Here is a 12155-nt window from a genome sequence, read left to right as displayed (position 1 = left end):
CTTCAAATGGAATAAAAAGAAAACCACAGGAAAATATTTCTATGAACTGAAACTAATAATAAAATAGAAATTTTAATAGTAATTTTGACAATGGTTAAAATAAGTGATTATGTGAAGTTAATTTAACTACTCACTTCTAATTGTTAGATACATGTACCCATATATATTTCACATATATCAATATACATACACCTACACATACATTTATCTGATCACTCAAGTAGACACTGTCAGGTAGGTCATGTGCTTAAAGTTAAGGACACCTAAATACAGGTTCTATAATCATTGAACAAACATAAATTTCGTATCTTCTCTGAATTCCAGCTCATCACTAACAAAACAAAATAAATAACTTTCCCATAGAGCAGCTTTGAGGATTAAACAGAAGGAAGTGTGCAGCATGCCTACAAAAGAGAAAAATGTCATTGGTGTGGGTGAAGATGATACTGTCTGAGTGGCTTATAAAGTTGGTGTGTTCAGAAGGGTTATCCAAGCCCTGGGAACCACTTTTCATAAACAGGATCAGACAGTCCCATTATCTGATCAGTTCCACAGTGGGTAGTGGTCTTCTCTTTTCAGTGCTGGCTAGTCCGCCCTTGCATCATGTGGATGTATCATGCCAGGTTAAGAGCTTTGCAGTAAAGGACTTACTAGAAATGAGTTCAGAATGACTCTCTACAGCCCTCTTCTTCACCACTGTATTTAGATGCTTCATTAAATATCACCTGCTCAAAGATGCCCTCTCTGATCCTGTCACTAACTCCTCTTACTGTTCCATTCTTCCTTGGAGCACTTAGCACTCCTTAAACTGTGCATTTTCTTGCTTATCTGGTTGTTCCCTCTATCCTTAATTTGAGCTTAAACAAGATGAAGTCAAAGAGCACAACCTAACAGTTAAAATTTTGGGGCACATAAATACATAAAACTGTTTCGTTGAATAAATACATGAAGGACTGGGGATGTAGCTCAGTTGGTAGAGTGCTTGCCTAGCATCCACAAGGCCTGGAGTTCTATCCCCACCACTGTTAACCTTAGACACAGTATTACAGACCTCTAATCTCAGCACGAGGACTTAGTGGCAAGAGTATCAAAAGTTCAGAGTCATCCTTGGCTACATAGTAAGTTTGAGGTCAGCCTGGGCTACATGAAACTGTTTCATAAATTAATGCAGCTTGGGCTTTGAAAGTTCAAAGGTCATGGTAATAAACACTGTTAAGAAAGAAAATACCTACTGAAGAAAATAGATTTTGAGAACATAAAGGCACTTAATAGATATTGCTGTCATTCCAAGTCTTGCTTATAAAAGAAAACAAAAAACAGACAAAAAACAGGGGCCAGTGTTCAGCTACACCCAGAGAATCTCAGAAAATACTGAAAGGTATTGTTGCATCACTGTCGGGGAGCCTGCAGCCAATTAAGATGTTTCCATAAGGGAAGCATAGGTCTGTTGTCCCCATGGAGTAGCATGTCAGCAATCTCTTGTTGAAGCGGAAATGTAAAGACAGAGTGGGGGTAGGGTGAGCAGGAGCCACTGGAGAGATGGCTTAGCAGTTAAGAGCGCTCTTCTAGAGGATCTGAGTTTGGTTCCTAGCACCCACATCAGTGGTTCACGACCACTTGTAACTCTAAGGGATTCAACACCCTCTTCTGGCCTCTGCAGACACCCATTCATACATCACATACAAACAGATACACACACACGTTGACAGAAATAAAAATCAAATCAAATAAGAATTTTTTTTTAAAAGACAGAGTAGGATGCAAGGAGACACATTTTCCTGGTCTCAATAGAGGACCACAATGCCAACTGGATGAATGTACAGTATTTAGGATAAGTTGTAATATACTTACTGGATGATATAAACAGATATAACTAAATAACATAACATTGAACTAGAAGCAGTAATACTGTTGATGTGGCAACTCTGTGATGAGAGCCGATACTTCATTAGTGAGAACCAGAGCCCAGAATCATAACTAAGTGAAATCAGAGAAAGATGCCAGCTGAAAAATAACTTAGCCTCTCCAACCAAAATGCATTATGGCTGTACAATAATTAAAGCAGCAAGGTATTGGGGCCAGAGAGGTCTGATGCACCACCGGAACATTATTCCAATCTAAGAATTTAGAATACATGGGCCTGTTAAGTTCATTCAGTAGCCAGTAAATTCTGGAGTAAAGGGTTTATGTCTCACAACACTATTGTTTCTGAATTCAGGGCTTATATTGCAGCTGTCACCCAAGAAGAACTTGTAGACCAAATTACATAATTACTGTTATAAACAAGTGAATTAAATGATTACAACTTAGAAGCTATAATAGACATAGTCTGCCATATCTATTCTATAACTTTAATATGTATAAAGTATGCCAAACCAGCACACAGATTCCCATAGAAATACATATATAACTACACTGAGCTGTTGTGCAGGAATGGTAATTTTGTGATTTTTCTTATTATAGTTGCTTATTCTTATGTCTTAGCTTATGGAATGAATGAATCTATGCGAGTTATAAAACTATAAGAAATGCATGCAACAATATGAATGAAATAAAAACATAAATTAACACTTACAGTACTAATAGAAAAAAAATTATCAGGCAACATTTGCCAAAAGGCTACTGAATGAGAAAAATGTGAAGATCTGCTCTAGAGAGCAATTTTAGGAGGAAGAGGCTCTGAGGAGCCATGAATCACATAATGTGGAGGTCCCCTGACAGAAATCAGCCAGCCATTACCGAGCTCTTGGGGGAGCACTAGTTTTGATCCAATAACTCCACAATCACTGCATTTTTTGTTGTAGACAGGCAAGAGTAATGTTTCCATCAGTCCAACGCCCCCACACACCCCACAGATAGGGAGGAGTGAACTCTCTCCTCTGGAAAGAGAAGAGAAGAGAGGTACTCAGGAAGGGAGAAGTGGGAAACAAAGCTACAAAGCCCAGATGTGAAAACAGTCACGGCCTCTTTACATTATTATGACTTTTAAAATTTTGTGATGGGAAAAGAAAAACAAACAAACAAACAACAAAACAATAACAACAAAGCCACTAGATGGTAGGAGGCACGGAGAGCCAGGAGCCAAGGGAAACTGTGATGTTCCTCTCCAGGCTATCGTTGGGAGGAGGAAGCTTCCAACCCATGATGCAGGTTTCCAGTGTCTTGCATAGGACAGGACAGGTCTGACAGGCAGACATCAAGAGGAAATGAAAACACTGAGGATAAATTAGAAAGATTATCATATCCAGGCAGCTGGAAATGAGCCATAGGAGACAAAGGAGTGAGGGCAGCAGAGAGCAGGGCTGAGGGGGAGACGCCTCTGGGCTCTGGAGGGACTCTGACTTTGAGAGGTGGCCTTTACTGCACTTCAAGTGAGACAGAAGAAAACTACTACTAAAATCCAGGAAGCAGTTTACAGGAGAGGAAATGAGTAGACAGGGACAAAAGCATTTCTTTTTAGTATTTTATTTATTCTTTGATTTATGTGTATGAGTGTATTGCCTGCACGTGTGTAAGTGCACCCATGTGTGTTGTGCAATGCCCACGGAGGTCAGGAGAGGGCATTGAATTCCCCTAGAACTGGAGTTACAGACAGTTATTAGGTGCCATGTGGGTACTGGGTATTGAACGTGGGTCCTCTGCAAGATCAGCCAGTGCTCTTAACTACTGAGTCATCTCTCCAGCCCCAAAAGCATTTCTTATAACAGGAAATTAAAAGTATTGTGCTAAGTTTCTGGTTTTGTTTTTGTTTTGCATTTTCAGTCTTTACAATAAAATTTAATTTAAAAATGAATGACCATGATAAATCGCTAGGTCGAAACCAACAAAAGTGGAAATTAATGTAATTGCAATGTTACTTGATTCAGTTTAAAAGAGTCAGTTTCTTGAATAACTACCAGGGGGGGAGCTCTTGATTTTATGGTCGCAGAGAATCTTCTACTATTTAGGAAAATCAAATTGCACCACTTCTCAAACCAACTTCCCAAGAAAAAGCTCTCGTTTTACATTGAGTTTTTAAAGCACTGAAAAACAAGATAATTGCAGCAGGTATTTGGATGCAAGCAAGTCTTAAGGCAAAGCTGGGAAGCCAGGATGGATGTGGATGATGAAAGAAAAGAGGTGGATGCATCAGGCCAGAAGGAAGTAAGTGTGGGAACAGGAGTGGGGAACAGGAAGTGTAGCCATATTGCCTAGGGTAGAATTTACACAAGAGTAGCTTTGACCAACCTTCTAATTCATTTCTGTTTCAAAAAAATATAATTTTTTAGGATGGACCCACACCCAAGAATATTTGGGGAACACAAATTAGACTCAATAGGGCTTTAAAAAAAGAAAAATACTAATAGAGGACATGAAGTCAGGGTCAAAGTAGGGTGGTGGTGAAGCATGGGGAAAGGTCTGAATAGGATCAAAATGCATTGCATAAAGTTCTCAAAGAATCCACAGCAATATTTTTAAAGGGTCATTGTCAGTCTTACCAATACAGTGAATATTCAGGGAAAATGTAGATAAATCTTTAATGTGTTTAACATCTACTTGACATGCAATATTAATGTTAATAACTTAATAAGGATGTTAAATAATTTAGTAACAATTTATAATTGTTAGAATTAAGCTATATTTTTCATACATAGGAGATGCATATACACTCACAAAGATATGTATATACATCCATGTACATGAACTTACAGGATGCAATCACATACAAGCACACATCACACACAAGCATACATGTGTGTATGTGTGTAATGTACCATTTACTCATCATGGACATACACTTGCACACACATTTACCAACCCTGAAATACACAGCGTGGTCTCTTCTTACCTGGGCTTCAAGTATGGTGACCTTTTCTTTCAAATTTTCAATTTTTTTATCTTGTTCCTTTAAATTATTTTTTAATCCTTCCATCTAAGAGTCAAGAAACACAACTGAAAAATCAGGTCAGATCATCAGGAACAGTTATGTAAATCAAGAATCAAACAGCTTTCCAGGCTCAAATGATATTCGTCAAATAAAAACAGGAAATCCCACAACATTAGCCAACTCAGCAGGATACTGTAATCACAGGCCAGGCAGAACTGGCCTCTGGGAGGAAAGCTGTCGACTGGTGCCACTCTGCATTTTTCACCTTCTGGAAAACTCAGCAGGTGAACAGAGTACCAAAGGTGGCAGCTGTTACCATGTCTCATCCTGCAGGTACACCCACTGGGGGACGGGAGTGCAAGGCCCCGCCCCTGCGCGCGGGAGGCAGGAGCCCTCTCCCTGAGGTGGGGATCGTGCTATTCAATGGCAAGACAAGGTTTGGCACTGTACCAGGTGGCCGTGTGGAGTTGAGGTGGGGTGGTGAGGTGCAGAACTGTACTGGAAGAGAGGACACTGTGGATTTAAAGCGAAGTCTGTCACCACCAGCTCTGTCACTGAACCACTCTGAGCAAACTTCTGTTTTATCATGTATGAAATGAGACTCTGGGTTTCCCCCAAGATCCCTTACGGCCCTCAGCCTCATTACTCAACATTCTGGCCCTTGGATGAAGTCAAAGACAAATGCTACATTTACAGCAGGAAGGAACTGGCATGATATGGAAGTATTCCTTTGGAAACAAGTATTGGATAGCAAAAAATTGAACTGACTGATTTTGAAAACAGAGCTTAAGTACAGTCACACCTGGATTCTAGCTACACCATTACCTCTTCCTTTTCACCTACCAGGATGTGCCTACACAGTGCTAGACTATTTCCTGTTCTAAAATCTCTCATAGATTCAGAGTTTATGAGGATATGAAGATAGTCAATTCTTGTGGCACCTGGAATCCCAGCAACCCAGAAGGCTGGGACAGGAGGATTACAAATTCAAGGACAGCCTGAGCTACATAACTCCCAGGTTACCTGGGCAATTTAGCAAAACACTGTCTCAAAAAAAAAGTAAAATAGAGCTGTCAGTATGGTTCAGTGTTAGAGCACTTGCATAACATGTACTAGACATATGCAATCCACAGATCGGCAAAAATAAATAGATAAATAATAAATAACAATTTTAAAAGCATACACATACCCCAAAACAGACTATTCAGGATATATCTTACTTTCCTGTTGTACAAAATCTTCTAAATAACAGTGAACTATATTGGACTCAACACTTAAGTTCATATAAAAATCACTAGAACATCTAAAAAGCAGTTAAACACAGTGTTTCAAACTATCTTCATCTAGTACCTGGCAGGTGTTGACATTACAAACAAGAGAAGGCAGTGAAATCGAGCCAGGTTGCCTGAGAAACAAAGGTGATGTGACAGAGGGGAAGGAGCTTCCTGGTTTCTAAAGCCCTGCCAAGCTGCCCGCGCTGGGTCTTCATACTGTAAACCTACCATCTACCTGAGAAATGCACTTGTGAGTCTGACCTCCTGGATGATGCTGCGCAGGTTCTGATGCTGGGAGTGAATCACGAACTGCAAATGACAGATCTGCTCCTGGAGGGTGGAAATCTCTGTTTGAAGATCTTGGCAACTGGGAAAGCAAAGAAAGACAGAATGGATTTTGCTTATGCATACTGCAGTTTTCTCTTGCCTGTGCTGCCAGCCCTCACCTCCCTCCCCATGGAACCTTGTGTATGTAATAAAATTCCAGAGACCCATGTACCACACAAGACACATGGAAGAGAATAGGCCTGTGCCTCTTAGATCCAAACTTGAATGATAGTGTTCATTCATGTCAGCTCCTTCTGGGATGGCTCAGTGGGTCAAACGTTTGCCTTGCATGCATGAGGACCTGAGTTTGAATCCTCAGAACCCATGTAAAGTCAGAGGAGGTAGCCAGCATCTGTAATCCCAGTTTTTCTATGGCAAAATGGAAGGCTGAGACAGAAGAATCCTTAGAAGCCTGGGGACCAGCTAGTCTGCCTTATGCAGAGGTAAACAAGAAACCCTGTTTTCAAAAGCAAGATGGAAGACCAACATCCAAGGCTGTCCTCTGACAATACGGCACCATGCCATGTGCATGCCTGCACTCACACATAGAAACACACGCACACACGCATGCGCACACAGGTCCTCTGTTCCTCTAGTCATCTGTGACTTCCTTCAGCAGGTGCCTGAGCCATGCTGTTTGGAGCAAGGAGAAGCATTTCCATATTTAAACTGTTTTGCCTATGAGAACGCACAGACCTCATACCCAGGGAAACTCACCACTGATTGCAAGGGGAGAAAAGGTCAGAATGTAGAAGTAGGAATGAAAGTTTCATGTAATACATATCAGAAACCAATTTCAGATGATTGAAGGTCAGTATATGTTGTGGGTTCTCTCCTTCTCCCTCCCTCTCTCTCTCTCCTTCTTTCTGTCTCTCTCTCTCTACCCTCTTTTCCTCATTCCCTTTCTCTCTGCCATTCTACTACTGATAAGTATGGCAAGAAAAAAGAAAGACATCAAACTTAAAACTAATATTTTTGAGTCTGCATAAACCATTGTGAGAAAAGATGGGCTTGCTTGAATTTATTCATAATTCCCAAACGTTCAGTTGGGTAACTGGAATTCATCAAACACCTATTGGCTAAATCCCTTCTTGGCGCCATTAGTTATAAAGCCATATGTATTATGACCAGGCCAGCTAGTTTGGGACACTGGTCCCTGAGATGTCATTCAACCTGTGTAAGCCCAGCTGGCCTCGAACTCACTATGTAGATCAGTCTGCTTCGATCTCACAGAGGTCTGCCTGCTCTGCCTCCCAAACACTAGGATTAAAGGTGTGTGTCACTATGCCCAGTGTGAATATATATTTTGAAAGTAATAAGCTTTTTACAAAAATTATTTTGGCAATTAAGGTCTATAATTAGTCGCCATCAGCCAATTCAATTGTAATTCTATATTTTTATAGCCTATGCACATATTACAAAGATCATGGAAATTTACATGACAAAACAATGTTCCCATTAGAAAAAAAGTTGTCAGTTTTCATTTGTTTCATATAATTTAGTAAGATCTTGCTTCCCAAATTTCATGTATACAAGGGATCTTGTTAAATCTAGATTCTGCTGCAGTATTTGGTTCAGGGATTGGGAATCTGCATTCACAACAAGCCATGGGTCAGTCATGATGCTGTTCATGTGCTGTGCAAAGCACAGCACACTATAAACCAGTAAGGATATCTCAGGAACTTCTAATATGATACAGTCCCTCAAAGCCACATATGTGATTTGCAGATAACTTGCAAACCTTAAGACAGCCTTTCAGGGGCTAGAGAGATGGCCCAATGGTTAAGAGCACTAGTTGCTCTTGCAGAGGACCCAGGTTTGGTTCCCAACACCCACATGGTAGCTAACAACCATCCATAACTCCTGTTCCATGGGATCTGATGGCTTCTTCTGATCGTCATGGGCATTGCTTGACATAGGTGCACTTACACACATGCAGGCAATACACTCATACACATAAAATAAAAATAATTTAAAAAATTTTGACATCCTTTCAAATTTCTCCCTTTTTAGATTTTTCATGAGACAAGTTAAAAAATGCATTTAGCTTAACTATATAAAATTAATTTCCATGAAAATATAGTAATTCTTGCAAAGTACAAGTAACACATATCTTATAAATAATATATAATGTTGGCTACAGTACTATTTATCCTATGAAAATAAGTAATTTATCCTATAAAGCACCAAAGAAGTACGCAGCCTATGTCACAAACTATATGTAAAATTAGGCTCATCACTATTAATAACTTAAAATGGAAATGATCTAAATGCTAATTAAAGAAAACTACAAAAACAAACCATGGCCTACTCATGCCCCCTTTCCCTCATCTGTATGTATGTATCACAAAGACAGACCAATGGACAAGCTTTAAAATGAAGGGAGTTCCATGGAATGCTGGAGAAAGGATGATCTTATCAACAAATGTTGCTGAGGCAGCTGGCTAGTCACATATTTTTTAAAAAAAGGGAAAAAAAGGGAAAATCTAATTTATCCCAGTTTCACCTCATAATACAAATAAATTTCTATGAAACTTTGAGTAAAATTAAGGAGCTAAATTTCTTTTAGACGGGGTCTCCTGTAGCCCCTGCTGGCCTGGAATTCACTATGCAGACTACAGAGTGTGTGTCCCAGGATTGGACTGTTATGTTAAACCTCACCTACCCACCCACAGTTCAGGGACCATGGCAGAAGAGGGGGCAGAAAGGTTGAAAGAGCCAGAGTTGGTCCATAAGCGGAAAGAGAGGTTTTCAGGCCACTGAAAGCTTGCTCATGTGAACTTGTGGCAATAGTGGCATTGTGTACAAGACCCATGCCAACTCAGTGAGACAACAGCCCTGAGTGAAGCAAGGAAAATGGGTGATGGCCAGCCCTAGCCTAGGAACTGTTGGAGACTGATTACTGCTGGGTGAAGAAGAGTAAACCTTAAGATCTCTAGTCAGGTTGACTAGACTCCAGTGGATGAACTTGCACCGAAGGAAATCTAGGCACACATGCTTGACCAGATAGGACTTAACATGTATGGTGGAATGCAAGAGTTCTAGTTGGGGGACGGGGGGAGCATGGATGGGGCAGGGGGTATAAATTTGATTAAGAACTATTGCATGAGATGTACAAAAACTCAATAAAAATATTTTTTAAATAATAATAATGCAGATTCTCCACAGGGGTAGAAGACAATCAGTTTAAGGATGGTTATATTTTCCATGCTTTCTTTAAAGTGATCTTTTGAAGGACCCAATCCCTATCAGAAAGGCTGACCTTGTTCTTTTCTTAGAGTAAATGGGCATTCCACTGCTTTTCTTTCCTTATTCATGAGCAGAAGTGTTGGGTGGGGGGTGCCTGGTGTGCATGAAGATCTTTATGCTCATATGAGTGGAACCAACCAGACCATCAGCTCTCAGCCCTCTCCACATGTCTAAAATTAATGTTCAGAAATGGCTTCTGCAGAACTCATATATTTAACAGCAAATTTTAGGTGTTTCTGGGTTCCCCCAGGAGCCGTTTCCTTACCAAGGACACAGAAAGCTCATGAGGAGATTACAAGTCACCCAGAGGCTAAGGTCAAAGTCCCTGAGGACAGTATAGGGAACATAGACCCCACCAAGGACTGTGGACTCGGGAGGTATTCAAACATTCCAGAGTGAGAATGAGAGGAACTCACACCCAGAAAGTCCTTGGGGATCCTCAGGTTTCAGGATGACTGTGGCAGGTGAGCAGATTGACTGACACATCCCGGGGAGAGGCTTGGATCCTTGCAAGGGAGAGTTGAGTACATTGAGAGGATGGGAAAATGGAGTCTCAACAGAGAAAATCCTCCGCACCTAGCAAATCTCAGCTGAGGATGTGTGAGGATTCAAACAGTGCTAACTGGAGGCTGGCCCATAGTGGTACTAAAATGAGGATTTTGAACAGTGAGGAAAGAAAAAGGACAAAAGGGCAGCAATGGCCTACTTAGTGGTCAGACCCAGGATTACTCTGGGAAGTAAGTAGCAACAACTCTGGTGCTCTGTAGAGACAAAAGGCTTTGAATATACATGCAATACAAAAATACTGTGAGCTGTTAACAGTGAGCCAGTAGAAAATGATTCCCTTTGTGACCTGTGACCCAATCTGTGGAGGAAAGATGGACTGAAGAGGGTTTGATGTGCTGCCACAGGTACCAAGCTTCGAACACTTCCCCATGAGTCCCTTGAAGGCATTACCATTAAGTTCACTGTAAACAAATACAGAATTGAAGCATCTCAGAATGGAGGACCGCTTCTATGGGCATAGCACTTCAGGCTTTGGGGCTTCTTTCTGTCTTCATTGATGCACATCAATCCCCTAGAACAGTCACTGAAGGATGACGCAGATCACCTCTACAGGTTAACTACCCCTATTCTCTAAGCTATATTCTTTATCTTTCTGCTAATTCACTCAGTCTTGATGAAGAAGTATGCAAGCAAAACACAAAGAAGACAACATTACAGTACCGAGCACAGAAAAGGAGGCCAAGTCCTAACAAATATCTGTATCTGAGATTCACGTTCTGCTTTCTACTGCCTCAATAAAACAATAAAATACAGATCTGAAATTTTTCAACTTTGGAGAAGTAAAGGATACATTTTCCCTTTTCTTCCCAATAAACACAAATAAAAACCTGGACACTGTATGTAAACAAGCAGAAGGTGCTGAGCAGAGGGGATGGGAGATTGACTCAGGACCAGGATGGGAGAGACAGAGACAGGGACAGAGACAGAGCCACAGAGACAGATGACTCCCTGTACTATCTTTCCACCCCATATATCCAACTTGAAGCTAAAAATGTTAGCAGCCCAAGATGTCAGTGGGCAGACAATAAAAGAGAGGTAAAGTTCTGTTCTTCTCTTTTAAACAGAATTAAGGATCTTCCTTTCAGCCGTCATTGAAGGACGGTAATGAGAGGTCCATTCTGAGATCTCTTCCTATTAGTTTACAGAATTTTACAAAGGAGGTGATGCCTAGTTTTAATTTTTGGAAATTTGGAGACAATGTCTTTGCCTTTACACAGCAGCACTGATGATTATGGGGTAAGTGCTTCACAGAAGGCACGTACCAATCCCTCCATGGTCTGTGTTCCAATGCTTCATAGAAGGTACCCAAGTCTGTGGAAGGCTGTCTCTCCATCTATTTCTCATGATGCTCTGTGGGTTTATTTATACCATCAGAATGGAATTATTAGACTTTTCCATGTTGACCTCTGCTCCTTGATGTTATAGTGGCTTTGATTGCAATCATTTTATCATTACAAGATGTTTTGAGGTCTGGCCTTTGGATAATGACTGGGCCAAGGACATTATGTAGAATATTTTTTTATGACCACAATCTACATATTTATTTTGTAGGGGGTCTGGGGTGGTGCATGCCAGCTCAGTGTTTGATGAGCAACTTCTTTCTGGCCAAATGGGTATAGTTGAATGAACTGAATTCTTTCTAAAGAGCTACTTGGTTTTAGCCATATGGATATTATGAATCACAAAAGCAATCCTAGTTTTCTTTTGGGATTGGCTACTAGAAAATTTTTAATTGAGTCTGTGAGGACTGTAGCTTATCATTACATGTATTTTGAAGACTGACCACATAAAATACCTCTTCTTTTATCTATTTGACCTCAGCATCTAAGTCATTATGATATGTTTTATAATTTAAATAAGCAGCCTTAAAT

The 12155-nt window shown here is 40.5% G+C and overlaps 1 protein-coding gene across 1 annotated transcript in view; it reads right to left on the bottom strand.

Annotated features, from left to right (window-relative positions):
• Ccdc68 (coiled-coil domain containing 68) overlaps nucleotides 1-12155 on the bottom strand; it is a 56024-nt gene that overhangs the window by 8264 nt on the left and 35605 nt on the right. The window contains exons 8-9 of the mRNA XM_008835671.2: nucleotides 6403-6508; nucleotides 4829-4912 (exon numbers count right to left, since the gene is read on the bottom strand). Coding sequence (XP_008833893.2) covers nucleotides 4829-4912; nucleotides 6403-6508 — 190 coding nt within the window. The remainder of the gene's footprint in view (nucleotides 1-4828; nucleotides 4913-6402; nucleotides 6509-12155) is intronic.

The sequence above is a fragment of the Nannospalax galili genome, unplaced genomic scaffold (genome assembly GCF_000622305.1).
Source record: "Nannospalax galili isolate Female #2095 unplaced genomic scaffold, S.galili_v1.0 scaffold1097, whole genome shotgun sequence".
Classification (NCBI taxonomy): Eukaryota; Metazoa; Chordata; class Mammalia; order Rodentia; family Spalacidae; genus Nannospalax; species Nannospalax galili.
Note: the sequence above shows the minus strand (reverse complement) of the source record. Positions and strands in the feature narration are given on the sequence as shown.